This window comes from Typha angustifolia, chromosome 2 (assembly GCF_048772165.1).
Source record: "Typha angustifolia cultivar Huaian chromosome 2, ASM4877216v1, whole genome shotgun sequence".
Taxonomy (NCBI): domain Eukaryota; kingdom Viridiplantae; phylum Streptophyta; class Magnoliopsida; order Poales; family Typhaceae; genus Typha; species Typha angustifolia.
The window spans coordinates 5253821-5275074 of record NC_133240.1 but is presented as its reverse complement, the minus strand read 5'-3'; the positions used below and the strand labels follow the sequence as shown (position 1 = coordinate 5275074).

Genomic DNA, 21254 nt, shown 5'->3' with positions numbered 1-21254 from the left:
TTCAAGATTATGGCATGAATAAGATTGTGATTTGCTTACATCATAATTAATTGCAAATATCTCGAGAATTGGTAACAACATCTCAAGATTATGATTTACTCAATATTACAATTTGCTTGACATATTCAGCATTTTTTTTTTTTTGACAAACAAACCGCAACCCTTATTTTGATAAAACTTAAAAAGTCATTAACCTTTGAAGAGATTAACACACCATCAGTCAAACCAGATACAACAAAAGAACTCCCACAAAATTATCAAGAAAAGATACCAACAAAGTATTAGAAATTCTACCAACATCAGTAGAACAACACCAAACAAGCCCATCTAACAAATAGTCCTAAACTCTACCATAGAAACATAAGCTCCCCATATTGGAGTGAAATAACAGTCAACCACCAACTATAAACTCAATTCCAAAAATATCCATCCAACATCCTACGAAAATTACAACCAAGGAGTTTAAAGCAATAATAACAAAACATAGAACCAGCTACTCCTCACTTCAATCCAAAGCGACAGGATCCTCAGCTGCATCCCCTTGCATTAGTCAGAGAGCTTTCTTTTTAGCTTCAGTACCTTGGATCCATGCCCAGCATAAGAAGAGGGTTGTTGCTTTGTGAAATAGAACCTCCTAGGATTTAGAACAATTGTTGAATATTCTATTATTCCTTTTCCAGCCAAATAGGTCAAAATAAAGTAACCAAATCAATCACCACTTTAGCTTTCCATTCTTCATTTTAGTACTCTTCCCATAAACATTCTCTAAGATGTTTTATTTTACTGATTATTATTTTCCTCACAGCCACACCTAAGATACAGATGAAACATTGATTCATTTTGAGCACAAAAGACACACTACGCAGCACTCGACCTACCTTTCCTCCTCAAATTATCTCTAATCAAAAGCTAATTATTACAGGCTAACCATAAAAAAGTCTTGATCCTTAAAGAAATTTTTATTTGCTAAATCTTAGGAAGTCCTTTTGAAATAATCCTACCATTATTCAAAAAATCTATAAAGATTTCACAGTGAAGATGCCTCTTAAAGCCGCTAGACAACTTTATCCCTTTCATTTATCTGCACATTGATATTACTAATCAAGTTAATCATGTTTTGCTTCTCCATTATTAATTGCACCATTAAACTTCTTCAGTAAGCACCATCTTTGTCCATCTCAGACCTCTTGGATGGCTACCTTCTCATCCCAAATAATATCAAAAGGTCTAGAAATTTTGCCATAAGAACAATCCCCAAACCAAATGTCAATCTAAAACTTGACTATCCTGCCATTATTTGCTTTCCACTGTAAACTAGCTCTGAACATTGACTCCTATTATAGAACTCTCCGAAAAGAAGAAACTCTAGGAGAATTCATCAATTTAAAGGATTCCACTTTAACATTTTTATAATATTTCTGCATCATAATTGATGACCACATTTGATTGTCTAGAATATATCTCCCTTCGAAACAGCACTCTAATAATCTTCCATCATACTCCTAATTACTGTACACAAGACATCCAGCATTATTCTTATCAAGATTACAATTTACTTGTATAGTGCAGTTGACAGTATAGATATTTTGTTTCCTTTCTTTAGTCATGTAGCCATATATACATGTAATCATGGGTATGAGAATACATCAAAAGTATGTATTGTTGTTGTTAAGCATACCACAACATCGAAATCCAACATCAAAAGGGAAGACTTGGATATCCTTGATTGGCTGTGAATTGTAGGAGAATCTCTCTCTCTTAATATTTCCTTCCCGTATAAACACATATTGTTAGGGATGAAAACGGATCGGATACAAACCAAATAGTACTCAACCTATATCCGAATCTATATTTTTAGTCCGAATATAAATATTAGATAGATAATAAAATTTAAAATTATATCTTAACTAAACAGATATGGATAATTTTTGGATAGAAAATCGAATCTTAAATGAATACTGATCAAATTTTAAACAAATTATGATATTTTATTTAGACATAATTAACACAAAAATATTAAGAGTTTCAAAAAAATATTTTTTTATATCAAATACATATAAAATTAGAAAAATTAATTTCTACAAATAATATATAACACATCGTTAATAACAATATTAATATTTACTATTTAAATAAGCAAATTAAAAATTGTAAATCATTCAAATATCCGATATCGTATTTGAATCCATATCCAAATCGGATGAAATTTTTTTTTTATTTGAATCTGATTCAAATTGGGTCAGATGGCAGATAGCAGGTCAAGTTGGAATTAATTCTACCTATTTTTACCCCTATGTATCGTCTATATATATTATACTGTCTTCCTCGCTATGCGATCAGTTGGCTGCCATTAGGTTTGAAGGGCGGTATTCGTTTGGTAATCCAAGCTAAGTATTTAGTAAAATTAGATATATATATTTTAGGTAAGTGGATGTTAAAACACATTCGATTACCTCTAATATAAAGAAAATAGGAAAGGCGCAGAATTTTTGTTTACATTAATTTCTTAATTAACATTAAAAACGATACATCTCGCAACACATGAAATCCAAACGAGCCCAAAGACATGGTCACTCCCAAAGTACTTGGAAGAAGAGGAGAATTGACGCAAAAGTCCTTCCCAAGGACAAGTGTCAATAAAGATATTACCCTTCAAAATAAATAAATAAACATATTCCTTTTAGGCCTCCATATTTTAAAAAATATATCTAACCCGTATACGAATCCGAAAATTATATCCTACCTGTATTCAAATCTGTATTCAGAATTTTTTCAAAAATTCTATCCATATCCGAATCGAATAGAAATTTTTTATCCGAATCAAACCCGAATCGAATTAGATAGCGAGTCGAGTCAAAATTAATCCGACCCATTTTCCCTACTACCTCATTTGCATAGGAAATAAGGTTATTTATAAAAAAAGTTCTAAATTTTAAAAATGCCAGAGGAAGAGAGGTAATATCGATATAAGTTATTCTATTATTTAGTTGAGTACTAGATAAAAAATAATAAAATATTTAATATGACATAAAATTAGTATTAAAGTAGTAAAATAATAAAATAATAATTATTATTTTTAATATAATATAAAATAATAATTTTGAATTATTATTAAATTAATTTCTAAAAATCGTATGGAATAAAAATAGAAAGAATAATGAGTTCGTATACCAAAAACAAGTTAAATTTTTATTTAGTTACTGCACGGAAATAAGAAAACTTATTCCAAAAGAAAGTGAATACGGGGCTTAAACTTTAACGAGAAGAACAAAGAAAAGGGAAGGTATGGAATTTTTGTTTACATTGGTTTCTTGTTTAACATTGTAGATGATACATCCTGTGTAGAAAGGAATGACTGCAACTCACAAAAATGGTGCAGCTACAAACAGTTTAGACTTCCATTACTGCATGGCCGCTCCCAAACGATCTAACTGTTCTACTTTAATCAATATACAAATGGCATTGTTCTTAAGAGAAATCACACATGGTATGCAATAAAACAAGAACACAGCTTCTGCGAGCCTCAGACAGGGATATTGCTAATCAGTGACATTTAGCTAGAAAACCTCAGTTCACAATAAATATTACAAGAAAAAGAGAGAATTTAACCAAATCACAAGCTGACCTTTCTCCGTCCGGGCAACGGACTGTACTCCTATAATGATAGTAAATCTCACAGTAATACCGAATTAATAGAATGTGGAATGGATTCTCACAAGAGACATAGAAACTGCATTCAATGGTTGTGTACAGGAGCACATATCTATAGTTTCTATAGGAGCTCATATCAAGGAGATTTACAAATATTTAGATGAAGAAACTTGCCACAGTGGCAGGAACCAATGGTTAAAAAAGAAGTACGAATGTTGTATGGTGTATGATAATAAGGCTTTTCTGAAGATGCTCTAATAATGTTAGCAAGCTTACTAACCTGAGATCCTGTTAGGCAGCTTTGTACTGCTTTGGCTCTCTGTGGTTATAGTCGTTAACCTTTTGGAAACCTCTCAAACAATGTGATATTATGTTAGGATGCTATCTGATATCTGCAAATTGTGATGAGGCAATAATAATTTGGAACCAGAAGTGGTCATGACTGTAAATTGTGAGTATAGCCACGGAGGTCCACTTCTTTTCCCGTAAACAATCTCCTGCCATAAGTTTGATCAGCCAAATCAGAGATCTTAAAAAAGCAAATACTAGGGAAGAGGTTCAAGTGACAAAAACCTACCAGTGTGAAAGTTACTATGCTTGGCAACTGTTGCATGAGTATAAACCCCAACAATAGCATCTCCCAGGCCTTTTTAAAGATAGGTTCTTTCAGTCATCGGCATTGCAGTTATAAAATATGAATGACTTTGATCTTGGATGAAGGATCTGTTGCAAATTTTCCATGCAAATATTGATTCAAAACCCGAGTCACACTGTCCTTCTTACATATGCCAAGCCACTGCAATCTCAATGGAAGAGTGAAAAATATGATACTAGCTCTTCCGAGAGGGATCTAGTACTTCACAAGAGCTGGTAATGCAGCATAGAGTTCTGTTAAGCATTGAAAAATCCAGTTGAGGAGCTGCTCTCTTGGAAGCTCCAGAAGTAGTTCAGCCTATAAAAGTGTGTATAATATAACAATTCAGATCACGCAACAGTTTTAGTGTAAAAAGAATATTTAAAATATAGACCTGGGACAAGAAGTTTAACCAAAGGCCCAATAATTGAGCTACAAAAACTAGAGACAAAGTAATGCAGGATATCTGTCGCAAAGTTACCTTCTCCATTACCAGAGAGGTTATAAATTACCAAGAATGGTAAAAGAGAGGATAACAAAGGCACACACTATAGTTTACTTCCAATTACATACTAACCTTTTTATGACATTATTAGCGTTCTGAACTCGAGTTTGTTTGAAATATGACATTTCAGCAGAATATTTCAGATTGAATAGATTCTTCTTATTACCAAAAACAGCCAACACTAGTCTAAATTACAGAAATGTAATAGGAGCTAGCACACATGTTCATAGATAAGTACAGAGACTTCGAATAAGTTATCTGAGCATGCCAATGCAAATGGCCAGAGTAGCAATAGATTTATCTGAAAAAGGAAACTCATTATGTATACAGTATAATTTTGTACCATAGTAACAGAACAACCTTAATCCTTAGCATCCTACAAACATCAAGCAGTTCCCAAATCAATAATCCAGGAGCAATTCAAATATAGTCTGTGTCACTTCTGATTGTTACAGCATTAGTTAAAAGGTATTGGTTACTTCTGTGTGTAAATATGCTCATGGAAATCTTTGAAGGAATCAAAATCAGCACGTCACTGTGCAAGCGAAATACAACTTAGAGAAAATAAACTGAAATGAGAGCTGAAACTACAATCTGATCATTACATTATAAACATATTAAATAACAAAGAAATGATGGAGAGAGGTTTTCAGCAAGAGATGATTTTACGACTGAAAACCTGAAGTAGGTGACCCTAGGAGTTTGTGGTGATACACCATTTGAAACTTGAACCAAATATGGGAAAATTGGAAGAAGCTTTTCACCAGAATAGAAGCATCATGCTTTAGCCTAGGTACAATGTGACTTTACAAAGGAGAATTTCAAGGCCAAGGTTAGGAGAAACTAAGATCTTAGTAGATAAGATGGCACATCCAAGCTTCACATAACTTGCAAAGATGGTTAAAATCAGCATGAAATCAAAGAAGGAACTTTTGCATTTCCCACATAGAACCAGCAAAGAAGAGCAAATAACTCAGATTTTATATGGGCAAAAGTTGCCATGGTGGGTCACACAAGATCATATTGGAGAGAATTTAGCTTTACTTTGATCCATGGGAAGACTCATAAGTCATAAAGCAAAACAGAAGAGACAGTACTATTATTGCTTAGCACTCAAGTTTTCTTCTTTTCCCTTTCTACCATTGGAACCACATGATGATCAGATAACTTGTTTCTAGAATTTGAACTTTCATTAGTCAAGTTACCTTTTTGGCTGACGTACTAAGAACTCTTCTACTGTCAACTTACCTTTTACACTTCACAGTAAATTTGTACACACAAATGCTGCATTTATGCCTCACTACTTTTGACCATAGCAGGAATAGATACTAGAGAGAGAAGACATGTATTGTATACATGCATAGACCTTAAATGCAAGTTCATCCATTAGCAAACATCTAAATTTTTTTTCCCTTTCTTCTGTGAACAATTTTTCACCATACATGTGAACAAGTTTGTAACTGGAGAAGGCATCGCACAGCAATAAGATTGCATACATACCTTAATCTCATTTCCTGTAAAACTTAGACAATTCCGATGTATGTCAGATGCCATTGAATCTGTCATAAGTTTAAACACCTTCTTACTCATATTGGTGGTCATACCAACTGTCTTGCCAACTGTATATATACTACTGATGCCAAGATCTGCTGCCATTCGCCTTATGTAAAGTTTCTTTAATAGTAACTGTAAGAGAAAAATGAAAGCTTCAAATTTCGAAATGGCATACATATTCACAAACTTCAGCAACTATTAGCAATTGCTCTCATAATACCTCCATGGAACGAGGTTCCTTTCCATATTGCCTACGTAAATGTTCTGTGAATTGCATCAAGCTCCACATATCTCTCTCTGCAGCTTTCTCAGCTTCATTAATTAACTCTATCGGATTCTCAAGATAGTTTATGTACTCTGAGGAGAGGTGAGGAGTTACATTTACATCAATCTGCAAAACAGAAAATTGAACATATTAATTACTAGCATAGTTATAAAGATAATTGGATAACAACAAAAAAAATATGAATCAGATCAGATTATCACATGAATGTAGTTATCTATAACCTTAAAAAGATGCATAAAGTTCTAAACCGTAATAAGCACCTGAACTTTTTTGTAAGGTTCTGGGACAAGGCGATGTTCCTCAACCTGAAGATATAAAGAAACAACTTCAGAATTTCCACAGCTGCACAAGAGACTAGAGTGCTACCAAAACTTTTGTAGCATATATAGACGCATAAAAAAGCACAACTATCCAAGATCTGTAATTTCAATTACAGAATGTAGAAAATAAGTGTGCTTGTCACTTGAGAGCAAACTTATGTCCTAAGCAGTCTATAAAGTATGACGAGTTGTACATAGAGAAAAGTAGAAATGGTCTTAAAGCTAACTGTCTCAACAGTTGAAAGACATAATTCATATTTCATGCCTCTGAGCAACACATTCATATAAGTAGAAATAGATAACCTAAAGAAGAAAGAAGAAATGAAGATAAAGTTCTTCCAGTGACAGAAGTCAACAAAACAAAGTATGCATATGCAGCTTGCAATGAGAATATGAAGGATAAAAGGAATAAAAGAACAAGTATAAACAAACAATAGCTGTATGTTTTAGAGAAACTAATAGAATTATAGGAACATTCATGTATCAGTTGAGAAACTGATGACCATTTGATGCTCTGGAAATAGGGAATTTGCTATTTACGTCAGCTTGACTAAAAATTACGGAGTGCTTGCTCTGAGGTTATAACAAAGATAATGCATTTGATTGTCTATGCAAGCATTGCTTAGACTTCTTTTTCCTAAATATGACTTTCAGACGATAATATATCCATGTCTTTTATCTCTTTAATCTTGGATCAAGCTTCAAAGTTTTTAATGCCAATAGCTAAATTTGGTCCGTACAAATATCTAAATACAACTTTACAGAAGCACGTGTTGGTTCTTCCCTTCAGCAAGATTTGGTTTACTAATAGTCCCTTAAGCGGCTTCTGTATTTATGGCTCTACTTTTTTTATACCCAGATTTCTGGTGTCAGAGAAGGCCTTTATATCCCCAAAAGCTGCAACACCAAATCATTGTAGCCAATGGCATATAGGCCAAGCCTCCTAGTTTAGTCTTTTAAAGGTAAAGTATTGTATCTTCACATTAAGTAATTAATATATTAGAAATCCGAAAATGACCTATCAAACTGCACCTACAGCCAACTATTACCTCACCCAAATGCAAAGAGGTCAATACTCACAAGCTTTGAATGTAAACAAGATGAAGTTTAAAACAGAACATAAATATTTAGCATATGAAAAGAATCTTGACAAACAAGGCAAGAAAATACCTTTGACAAGCTCTCAAAAAGCATTTCAAAGAAGAGGTCAATGCCAACATTTCCAATATCACCAGTCTGTTGCTCACCAAAGATATTCCCGAATCCTCTTATACCCATGTCTCTTTCAGCTAGATGGAATCCTTGACCTAGATGCCCATACTCTTCAATAGCAGCCAGTCTCTCCTGGAGCCAGAAAATACGTCATGGATAACCACTGTATAGGTCTAAGCACAAACAACCAAGACTAAGTATAAACCAGCAAAACAATTTCTTGAACAATAACATATAAGAATCAATGTCGCTGTAATAAGAATGTGTTTCAAGTCAAACTTTAACATTGGCATATAAGAATAAAACAGAGAATAGACTGCTGTAGAGAACTAACCAATGCTTGATCAGATAGCAACGACTTGTCAGGGTAGAATAAATATGCAAAAGCTTCTTTGTCTGCTCGCCCCACCCTCCCTCGCAGCTATTAGAAAACACAGTCAGTAATTTAAAACAAAGTAACAAAAAGACTGTTGGTGGCATTACTCCAAAAAGGACAATCATTTTTGGTGAAATCAGACATTAATGGAGTCAAAGAAGAATAAGTATACAGAACAGCTTGGTCAAACAGTCCACAACAGGATTCTTCATTATGGACTATGACAGAATTACTGATTTTTCTTTAAAAGGTTATCCATAGTGGAATGCCGTAACAACCAAAGAATGTAAGATCTTCCTAGATAATGAAATATTCTGCATCTTAATTAACTTAAATATTTTGTCTATAAAAGAAAATATTTTGGAAACCCAAAGCTCTTAGGACTGGCTTCTCATCTATAGACATTTAGGAGCTGCAAAAAATAATCAAAAACAAATAAATGCCTTCATAGATAAATATTACACCATTGAAGATATAACTTTGTTTAGTTATTTAAAGTTTTCCACATTTTTCTGGATACAATTTGAACATTCAATCAATGAAGCTATTAGAAACAATTAGCAATTCAAATAGCAATAGTAGTCATCTATGATGTTACCAAGGATGGTTGTGCCTGTGGCACGGCCCATTGTTGTCGACCATAACAAGGATGGTGTGCCTATCGCACAGACTGTTGTCGTCGACTAGCCGTGCCGTTAAGAGAGGGAAAGAAAAAGTGAAGGGAGACTACTCCTCTTCACCCCTCACCCTTCTCTAGTAAGTTTTATTCAACCCGACTCGATCCACTCAACCTCTTCTTCCTCTTAGAGCTAGGGCACTCGACATGGATGCAAGCGGCGCCTTCATCATCGAGCTCAGGCATGAGAAGGACGGGCAATGACGAGGTTGGTGGCAAGCAACGCAGCAAGCTCGACGACGAGCAACAAAGAGCAAAGATGAGCAGTAGCAATGGTAGTAAGCAAATCGCTGCCAAGAGGGGTGCGCCATACGGCACCCCTCGTGCCACGTGCCAATACACAGTCGACATGATAACTGCTAACTGGCATGCCCATTGTTGGATGTTACGATGTTAAAACTTAGGGTTCTTATTCAACAAAACATATCAATTGATAGGACTCGTGAAGAACAACAAATTTCCTAGTAACAAGAACATTAACAAAGCTGAACTTTCTGAGACATTCAATGTAAATTGTCCACAGGAATTTCTACTGAAGGGATAAATTGTCCAAAGCACCACCTAAAGCTAATAGGTGAAATACTCACCAATGTCATTCTTGAATTTGCTCACATAATTTCATCCAAATATATGGTTTATTCCCCAGCCATCCTTTCTTTACTTGATAATATTAATAGAATTTTACTAAACTTAAAGTTGATAGACTAATGTGGGGCTTCCAAATAAAATCGTTTGTACAGCATCATTAATCACTACAACTTGCTGTGGTCTATGAATCTTTAGGATTCAACATAGTAAGTAATAGTATCAATTCAAAGTGATAAGAAAAGAAACAGATAAGGCTGCTACCTGATACAACTGAGCCAGGCCAAATTGGTGAACGTCCTGAATTATAATGGTGTTAGCATTCTGGATATCCAGTCCACTTTCAACTATATTTGTGCTAATTAGTATTTTAATTTCTCCCAGGGCAAAACTCTCCATAGTTTCTTCAAGCTGCTTCGAGTATTGCTGTAAACATTTGCCAAGAAAAGGAAATGGGTTAAGTATACATATATAGGCAGCACAAAAGACAAAGACACATAAAAAAAGTGCAGTGGTGAGACTATAAAGAAAAATACTATAAACTAGTGTATGGATGTGGCCTTGAAATCTTTATTCCCTTTACTAGTATTGTAGTTAGAAAACACCAGGAAACCCCACTAATCAGTAAATCTGGATTAACTCCATTAGCGGACCTTTCCATGAGCAACCGCAGAGGCTATATTTGGAAACGAGTGGTCAAGAAATTCCTGCACTTCTTCCAACCCTGTAAAATAAGTATATAACTTTTAAAACACTATGAGGAAAGAAAAACTGAGCAGTAGACAAATTAGTTTTATCTCATCCTATTCTGTTTTCTAGCAAAAAATTTAGTTAGCCACTTATTCGCTGATACATTTTACTTTTTAATTTTGAGTTGTTTTGTTCTATATACTTTTGGCTTCTTTGATGGCAGGTGGAAATGATAGTGGTATGGTTGCTTCCAATGAAAATATGCCATTGCGCATAAATATTAAGTAGTATTCCAGCTAGCAGATAGTTTGTGCTCTACAAGAGCTATTCTCACCATTGCTAGAAAACTCAGTGGCTTTTCCCTTTCAAAAGAATAAAGAATTAGAAGCTTGTGTGGTTAGATTTCAAAGAACTCTCCATATTATTCAGAAAAGGAAGGCATCGATGAGAAAATCAACTAATCATCTTTTCTCTTTTGTATGCATTAACCAAACTAAAAATTGTCAAAGGATATCACTCAGAAAATGTAAGCGCCCAACCTTTAATTCGAGGTAACACGTAGAAGACTTGGCCACCACGATCCAGCTCAAATTTGATTGCTGATAAGACCTTTTCTTTACTATAAGCTGACAAGTGAGTCTTTATAGGAACTCTCTCTGGAGGTGGTGTTGAAATTAAACTGCGAGTAATATTATAATTCAGTAAAGAGTAAATCAAGTATGGAAAGTTCCAAAATTTAGGTTTACAATAGGAACACACATATCAGGGAGAGATGTCTTAAGTACATCTAAATCTAGAGCAATTTCACTTTTCAGGCCAAACAGTTAATTGACCTGCTTCTTTATACAACCATCAGCTGCAAGTAGTTACTCTTGGAGAAGTCCATGAACCTCAATCCCCCAAGATAAGGTAAATATGCAGATATATAACAGGTTGCTGAAAAATCTAAATCATTTGTCTAGCTTGACAGTAAGTACCACATGGTAGAAGCCTAGTTACATAATGGTCAATTCATATTGTCATAATATCATTAACATAAGAAAATAGAAAGGTTATTGATATTCTATAGCTACAGTTTCCTCCTTACACATGCAAGTAAGCCTTGAGTAAAAGAAAAACAATTTATGTCCTCTAATCCATATTGAGATATCTTTAGAAAGAGACTCCTTTTTGAAAGTTGAAAGAGTGTAACATGACGAAACACTAATATCATGCACTAACAAAGCATATGAAATATAAGCAACTGATATTCTATAATGTTCAATAAACTAGGCATTGTATAAAGAAATTCTTTGATTAGTTCAACTACATGAACAAAAAGAAAAGAAAAAAGATAATCCCTGAAAGATAAAGTTGCTACATAGTCTTCTTCATGAGAAGTATTTGTCCTAGAGTTCGGTATGTCATGTGGCAAAATGGATAACAATAATAAGATAAAAGATATTACCTAGCATCACGAAATCCAGTCAATGCCAAGTAAAGGGTTCGTGGAATAGGTGTTGCAGAGAGGGTGAGAACATCAACGGAAGTCTTGAATGATGCTATCTTTTCTTTTTGTTTGACACCAAACCTCTGTCAAATGAAAAATGATAATGTGTAAATTAATCAACTTCTTGAGGATGTTAGATCCCTGAAGACTCACCACACGAAAAGTTTAACAGCATGACAGAATAGATAAGATTACATCTTTAATAATTTATATAAATGCACATTTTTGTCAAGGAAATTCAATCGCTTTTTAAATCAGAATTCTAGACTTTGTTGAATCAATACCCTTAAAAAACCCTTAAAAACAACTTATGATAACCTTAAGCTGCGACATTTATCTGAATTTTGAAAGAGTTTAAGAACACTTGAATAAATAAGATACCTGCTCCTCATCAACAACAAGAAGACCTAGATTGCTATAAACCACTCGGTTTCCAAGAAGAGCATGAGTTCCAACAATGATGTCCAAATGCCCATTTTTAATCATTGAAAGATACTCTTCTTTCTCGGACTTTGTCTGCAGAGAAAAGCAGAACTCATGACAAAAGAACAAAAAATGGATAGCCAATAGCTTATAATGAGAAATTCAATCATGTATATTTGCAATTTTTGCATACCAAACTTGTCATCAAGGATTTCAGTTTCCTGGACTACAGTAATTCATGTTGACTGCCAAGAAACCACTAGTCGGAAATGTTCAATAATCTAAGTTTGGTAGCCAATGAGATTGCCTCACTAGGTTAGTTCAAAGAGACACTGTCCCTAATATAAACAGATTGGTTGGGGACTTTTAAAAGTTAAAAGGAACAAGTTTCCACAAATGATCAGGATATTGTTTCTCAAGAAAGCATGCTTCCAAATAATATGTTGATAACAGAGAAAAATCATTTTCAAACACATACCTTGGAAAAAGCAAGTAAGAGAACTACGATGCATAACTTGACCAGGATATTGCTTTGCAAAAGTACTCTCAAAGAAAAGCAGTAACTAGAATGGAATGAAAATGCAGTAACTAAAAGGGGCAGCATGCTAGTTAGAAGGACAAGTTAGTCAAAGAATTTAACATTTTACATACAGATCACTTCTTCTCTCAATGAAAGCAAGTCATGGACAATTTCCTTTAAGCAAAGCATCATAGGAAGCAAGGACTAAGTTTCTAGGCTTTGTGTCCTCCGGTCAGCAGATGTCTCAGCAACAGCTTGCAAGCAGAAGAATCACAGTTGTGTCACAATATGAAAGAGCAGAGGGAAAGGATGTCGGAGGGAGGAAGGAGTGGGAGGAGGGGGAGAGAGGGAGGAGAGCAGTGGGGCAGTGACTGTTTTGCTCAGGAAGAAGAAGAGGGTCCCCGTCAGGTCAGATTCAGCTTGACCAAACCCAGTCGCAATTGTTTCAATCAGAAAGAAGACAGGAAGATGAAGGTCAGGTCCAACTGGACCAAGACCTTTTTCTTCTTCTCAACAGAAATGGTCAATGCTACCCTCCTCTCTCTCCCTCCCTCCACAACATCTCCCTTCGCTCCTTTTGCCACTTCCCCTCTGCCTGTCCTTGCCTCATTGTTGGCATAACAACTGTGCGGGGCAACATGGGTGGTGCCTCCCCCATTTTACAGTGGGCAAAGAGACCAATCCACATGAGTGACTTTTTAAAAGTATGTACAATGTCTCATTTTGCTATTTACTATGATTAGGGTCCTGTGCGACAGATCTGATAATAACTTAGCTGATCAAATATTTTTCAGATTTTACCACTTATAACAGTCTTCCTAGTTTTATTTTTCCTAATCTCAATAATCTGATATTATAAATAAAGCAAGCATCAATTGGGCATTCTCCAAATAAACACAACCTAAAAAGCACAGACATAGGATACGGATACGACACAATACAGACACAAGGATACGGCAAATCTTAAAGAAAAATAGGACACGATACGTTCAGAACACAGTAATATAAATAAATAAAAACAGTATATATTATTGATATGTTTAAAGAAATATTTTTCTAAACTTATAATATAAATACACAGGCATGCATAAATTATTTATGACAGAAAAACAAAATGTACACGATACTACAAAAGTCAAAAATAATAATGCTAATACGGGACAATCCAAATCAATATTATGAAAATAAATAACTAACTACCATTACTTAACTACAATGGATGGCGCATGCAAATTTATGATTTTATAATAATTTGCATTAATATTAATTTTCTTGGATGCACTAATTTGTTATTGTTGCATCATATTACTATAGCATATGCAGGAAATTCATATAACAGATATTTTCTTTTATAAACTTTTATAGCATACGATAAATCTTATGCATAAAAAGTGTCTCAAGAGTGTCCAAAAATTTTCAAAGAGTGTCCAAATTTATTCTATAATTTTTTAAATATCGGATACGCTGTAGAAGTGCCTGACACATGTCCAACAAATGTCTAACGAGTATCGGACACGGAGACGACATACTATTTGAAGTGTTCGTGCTTCATAGAACACAACATTCTAATATCTCTAACAGTCGGTATTTGAACTGATAACGGAGAAATAGAAAAAAAGAATTAATTGATTGTTTCAGATCAATCTGAAAAATATTAAAAAAAAGTTGGCTTTAGGCATATTGTGTGAAGTTAAGCCAGTTCAACACCATGGCATACCTGAAACCTGCTCAAAAGTCCAATCTTTATGTGAGGATACTTAGAGAAGCGCTCAGAAATTACATCAAAATGCTGTTTGGCTAAGACAATTGTTGGTGCAAGAACCATTGCTTGTTTACCCGCAGATATGACACAAAAGATTGCACGTAATGCAACTTCAGTTTTACCAAATCCAACATCTCCACAGATCAACCTATCCATTGGTGTTTCCCTTTCCGTCAAATCCTTCTCAACATCAATAAAAGCCTGCAAATCATAATGAAAATCATACAGGCTCCCAGTAAGTGCAACAAAAACCAAATAAGAATGTAATTGTACTTGTATAGATATTACGTAATATATTGATATCTCATCAATGAGGTAGCAGAGCTTCACAGATGCACGCACAAGTACATTAAGCTCCAGAAAATTAAAAGTGGGCAGAAAGAAAGAAGGAAGAAACCAAAAAGAGAAAAGAAATGCTCATTCGCGTCACTTTTAGAATAAACAGAAAAGGCAAGTAACTATATCAGAAGCACACAATTAGTTTATATATCCCAAGATAAGAACAATAACAATGGGAACTATTATTCACTCTGTCACATTTGCAATCAATACTAGAACATTGTGGAAAAACAGTATCAAGGCATAAAAGGCAACATGATGTTCAAGGGGGCAGAATCACTGACAAAGATTATTCATGTTCGCAAACAAAAAAGTTCCTATCTTTTGCAAATCAAGAAAGTATTCATAAAGTATAATCAAAAGCAGAAACTATATAAACACTTGAATAAACATACGAGAAGACATCAATTTTACCATGATATCAGCCATTTAAAGCACAAACTTGGTCTTATGATTGTCAGTTGAATTATATAAATAGTTCATAAATTGACTTCATCATAGCATGACCACAAAAATCTTTGGCAAATGTAACTACGATGGTTTAGATCATACAAGACCATTACCTTTGTAAACTCTAAAAGTTGAATTTGCTATCCTGCTTATCCATTTAGGATCAACAGATAAGTGCATTTGTAACAAAGCATTACTGCCATAATGATTGAGTAGCAAATAGATACACTTGGATTATTTTTCAAAAGACTGAAAAAGTGTGCACCATGTATGAATGTAGAATTCTCCCATATACGTTACCAAAATATTAGCAATCCTGCTTATTCATTTAGGTTCAAAGAGATAAGTGCATTATGCAACAAGGCATTACTGTCATAAGACTTGAGCAGCGAAAAGATATAGATTATTTTAACATACTGAAATAATCAAATAATGTACATCATGCATGAATTTAGAAATCCACCATGTTAACCAACATAAATATAGATTAATCCAAGAGACGGATGTAGGAAAGGTACGGCGGTATGCACACAAAAAGTACAGATTAGGAAATGAACCTGCTTTTGGTCTGGGGTAGGCTCATAAGGGAATTGAGCAGCGAAGTCAGCCATCTCCGGATTTTTCAGATACGGGGGCCTTTTTTGTTTCAATCTATGCAAGTACAACTCCATTAAGTCAACTATCATTTTCTGTACAGCAATTTTCCCCTTTATCCTTCTCCTCTCCCATGTACTAGGGTCATTCAGCTTGCTCAAGGCTCGTGGTTTTTTTGTTTCATTAGGTCTGCAAAACTAACAAACTGAATAAATCGTCAATATATAAGGATGAGTGGTATCTACATGGAAATAGCTTGGAAAGAGCTTGTAACTAACTAACTATTCTACAAAACTAATTTTGTAATACACTAAACTGCAGACAGCATACTCTTGTAAGGATGTTCAATAAAATGTGAATGTAGTGATTGATATTTGAGAGAACTTTTAATACAAATGACTATATACTTGATGGAGATTTAACAGATGGAAAATTTCCAATTAGCAATATACATGTTAAAAAGTTCACACTAAAGATTAACTGCCTTCACCTTCCAATCAACCTAAATGATTTGTAATGGCACAATATACCTCTAATAGAAAATAGGAGTGAACAAGAGAGAAGGCGAGTAAGAAAGGGGATTTGTGATTTAAATATTCCAATTATGTTTCATTCAAGATACACTAATGTCAAGAAAAACAAATCATCTAAAAGAAGATATTAACTATGTAAACTTCAAATTATCCACCTATGATTATACCTAAAATCAAACTGGCTTTGAACTTTTATTTGTATCACTTTGCCCCCATGTGATTAATGTGATTCGAACCTGATTTGATTACCTCGGAAGACATTGGGTTCAATTTACCTTATTTATCTTATTAGCTTATGTGACTAAGACAAAGTTCTAAAAGGCTAGAATTTGTTGTATTAGCTAAGTCCAGTAATTTTAAGTTCTACGCAGTTTCAAAATAATATTCAGAAGATATTTATCAGACATCTAAATAATATGAAACTAGTTGAATAAGATCGGTGACATCATGATCTAAAACTTTCATATTCAAATCCTCTTCAGATTCTACCTCTATCTATAATAAAATGGAGAACTAATCCAAGGAAGATAAGAAGACTGATTTAGCTAAGTTTATTAATTTGTTTATTATTTGGTTTGACTCTTCTATTTTATTATCTATAAATAGGGTTTTATAGCTTGTCTTAGTAATGCTTTGGAAGGGAATGAATTTATCTTTCTTAATCTCTCTATCTCTCTCCCTAGCTTCTCTTTATCATCTAGTAAATTCTTTTCTCCTTTATTGCCCTCTCCTCTTAGCAGCTTTCACCTTGGTCACAACGATATTCTTTCTCACTGTACGTAAATTTTGTCTTAAACTTCTCCCTCTTTACTTTAATTGTTTTTATCTTCCATACGATTTTTGTCTTTGCACGATACTATAATTGTGGGCCAATCATAACTTTTCGTCATCTATCACATCCGCATCTGTAAGCCACCACCACCCTCTCTACCGAAGTCACCCTATCACTACCAGCCCATCACCTCCATCTGATACCTAGGAATCTATGCCTTCACCCACGGAATCCTTACAACCAGCTTAAGACATTTATCTCAAAAGTCTATGCTCTCCAACTTTCATCCATTGTTTAGACGATATCTCAACATCTAGCTAGCAAAACCTCACGATCTTGGATTCGTTGAAAAGCTATTTTCTAGAAAAACAAAATATCCAAATTTCAAGAGGTTCTAATAGATAGATCTCCCACAATCGCCCTCGAAAGATATGTCCTAGAATTTATCCAAAGATTGTTGCTGACCGAATCAAACCGCTTCAAAGTAGTTCATATCAATTTAGTATCAGAGCAGACCCTTGTTGCGAATGAACTCTAATCGGTTCACATTAATTTGGTACCAGAGCTCAAGTACAACTTAGGCCAGTTCATATCAATTTGGTATTAGAGCTCAAGTACCATCTAGGCCGATTCACTAATTTAGAGTACTATGAAATCATTAACTTTTCCATCCAAACTTAAAAAAGAAAAAATAGATTATCATAAACCCCTATAATATTAATAATCCGTTACTTGAGTAAATATGAATCTTCTACTTATATTTTAAGATAATTAAAACTTTTCATTCCATGATTATATTTTAAAGGAGGTACATTGTGATAGATAATAACTAAGATTTGAGGTTTGTAATATCAGATATGAGGAAGATAGAAATGTTGAAAGTGTACTTTATTTTCAATTTGAAAAATAGGATACAGTGAGTATATTTATGGAAGGAAAAGGGCAATTTTGACATTTTAATATTCACTAGGGTCAGAAAATTCCCTCTAATATTTTTTTGTAATTTCTCTGTTAATTTTGGATGGAAAAGTTAACAATTTCATATTAGTCTAAACAGTGATACAAATGGTAGTTAGGGGATAGTTTAATTTTAGGCAAAACTTGGGGACAATTTGTAATTCACCCTATTAACTATTAAGAACATGCTTCTCATACCATGGAGATTATGTAACAAAAGAATCATATTTTTCTACAGATCTGCAAAAAGATACATATATTAAAACAGAAACAAGGCGATTGTATTGCAAATGCCCAGAATCAAGTTCATTGTGTAAGATCTTGATGCTTTCACCTTTTCTATTCTCAGAAATCAGAAGTAGAAAGGCCAAACCTTGAAAAATTACCATTCTTGACAATTGACAAATGCCACAAAAAGATGGAGTGTGCATCTAGAATCCAGGGATCTCTTGTAGCAAGTGCCTAAATCTAGTATCCTCAGGGACAGCAAAAAAAAAGCAAAAAAATTACACACTCGTAACTTTATAAGGTTCTACTTACTGTTTCCAATCACATTACATCCATGTTCAAAGTTGATCAGTAAGCTCTGCTTTAATGTGACAAACTTATAAAGATGGCAGTTTGTCGACTAGCCCACTATCTCTCTCAGAATTCTCTACATCTTCGCCAGAATGTCGCAAACACAATAACAAGTGGTCCGTCACCCCTGATATCTAGGTCAACCTAGACTTTGGATCAATCAGATCTGCTTGCCATCCCCAGAAATAAGGAAAAAAGGCTTCCCAGGTGGTTGGTCCATTTATAATCTAAGATATAAAGCTTAATGCAGTGGGTTCAACCCATAAGCATAAGCATTATAAACTAGATAGATATTTGGGGTCAGCTGGCTAGGTGAAGATGTTTATGAGATTCCATAGGATTATGACACTAGGAAAAACCTACTTAAACCATTTAGCCAGGATCAGGAAATCCACTGATAGAAAAGATGCTGATTTGTGACTCAAGCAGACTCGAAGAGTCTTTTCTACAAGATCTTGCCCCAGGTCCTTGAATAAGCCAAGTACAGCCTGAAAGAAACTCAAACAATATCTAAAGGTCATTTTTTAATTTCCCAGTACATATGAGATATCCTTCTTCCCTAAGGACATTCCAATAATAACAACATGCTTCAAGAATTATCCTAGCAAAACTGCAGGCATTACCTTGCATTAAATCTTCTAGATTCTTACTAAGGAGTCTTATGGCATACTATTACTTAACTGGTGTTCAGGAAAATCATATTCCCAAGAAACCAGTGTTCATTTTCTTTTCTATTTTCCTCGTCTACTATTACAAATCAAAGCATCACATATCAACCAAGACATCGATGGAAAGAAAAGGTTAGACTACTCACAAATTATAGCGATAGAGCATGCGGCTTGCCTTATTGACAGGAAGCTTTGCCATCCCATCGGCATATTCTATAAACACATACTCAACCGGCCCTGAGGATGAATCCTTGGGCACATCATACTTTATCGCCGCGAATTTCCCAATCCCGACCTTCTTATGCACAACGTAGTCCCCAGGACGAAGCGCATAGGGATCAACCCTGTACCCAAAACCCCCACCACCCTTGCCATCGGCATCGACCCCGCGAAGCTTCTGCAACCCCCTCTGCTGCTGCTCCTTCACCATTCGTATATACTTATCGGCCTCGGCGGAGTCCATTGCAGGGATCCCCTTGGAAGACTCCTGCCGCCTCCCATGCTCCCGTCGGATCCTCTCGTTGAGGAGCGCGATGTCGTCCGTCTCCGGTGACTTCTTCTCCCTCCGTGGCGCCAACGAAGCCGGGATCCCCTCCGTGTAGAATGCGCAGGTGCGGATGGATAGGGGTCGGAATCTTTGAATTGGGAAGCCTGAGACGCGGGAATGGAAGGGGAAGCATAAAGGTGGCAGCTTTGGGGTAGGGGTTGGGAGAGGAGGCGCTTGGACGGCAGCCATTGGGGGGGAATTGTGTGAGATTTTGAGCTAAGGAGAAGAGAAATTGAGGATGAGAGTGGATGGAAGAGAAGACGAATACGCCATTAGAGGGCAGAGAGAGTGCGGGGGGGTTTGGGAGGGGTTTATCGATATAGGAAGTGGGATTCTGTGGATATCAGGGTGGTAGGGAGAGATATTTTTATCCGGCAAGGGGGATATCGTACGTCGATAGCGTATCTACCGTCGGATAAGTTTATCAAGTTCGGATAGGAAGAGCACGAAATTGGCGGTCCAGATTGATAGGTCGTGGAAATCGTGCGGATGAGATACCGTTTCCGTAATACCTGTCAAATTTCACAAGGGGGCAATTTCGACATTAGGGCATTACAGTTGCAACGTAGTACCGTTCTTGTAAAAATATTGTTAGGTGGCTACGATAGCTGGGCGAGTTTAATTACATTTAGTTTTTCTATTTGCAATAATTGACTCTAGCGTATGCTGCATATATAAATTAATTGTCTACTTCATTGTAACAAAATATATATCGTCTATAAAAAAAATATGTGCACTTAGTTTTATATGTCAAATCAAAAAAATCGAATGCAGCTTTGTTTTATTAAAAGAGAAATTCATTAAACCAAAAGCAACAAGCTTAAAATGTTGCAGCTCGCTATCTTTTTTGTACAAGGTGTTAATGACATCTTTATATAAAACCGAAGTGAACTAAGAAAAATCTGAGCCCCTCTACAAAAAAAATTAGTAGACATTAATCTCGTACGATTGGCTAGCTAGTCGGCTATAAAGTTAGCTTCTCTATAATTATATTTGATTATCGTATTGTCAAAAGATGAAAGAAAGATCTTAATATCAATTATCAGGTTCTACAAAACATAAGAACCCACACTATCCTTTATGTAGCTAATTAGGATCTGCGAATCCATTTTGATATGGAGATTTTATTTTC

General features: G+C 35.0%; 1 protein-coding gene across 2 annotated transcripts; it reads right to left on the bottom strand.

Moving 5' to 3' along the window:
• Window positions 1-298: 298 nt before the first annotated feature.
• On the bottom strand, window positions 299-20443 carry LOC140770095 (ATP-dependent DNA helicase At3g02060, chloroplastic). 2 transcript variants are annotated; one of them, XM_073111097.1, is made up of 16 exons: window positions 19722-20443; window positions 16030-16255; window positions 14639-14884; window positions 12360-12494; window positions 11937-12061; window positions 11029-11168; window positions 10453-10523; window positions 10064-10225; window positions 8497-8583; window positions 8121-8294; window positions 6891-6935; window positions 6565-6735; window positions 6291-6476; window positions 4229-4603; window positions 3932-4148; window positions 299-634 (listed from the first exon to the last, which is right to left on the bottom strand). In XM_073111097.1, the coding sequence occupies exons 1-14, from the start codon at window positions 20309-20311 to the stop codon at window positions 4502-4504; spliced, it is 2460 nt and encodes an 819-aa protein (XP_072967198.1). In that variant the 5' UTR covers window positions 20312-20443; the 3' UTR covers window positions 299-634; window positions 3932-4148; window positions 4229-4501. The 2 variants fall into 2 exon arrangements, with proteins under 2 accessions (XP_072967198.1, XP_072967192.1); XM_073111091.1 differs by lacking the exon at window positions 299-634 and having other exon boundaries at window positions 3627-4148.
• Between the last annotated feature and the right edge of the window lie 811 nt (window positions 20444-21254).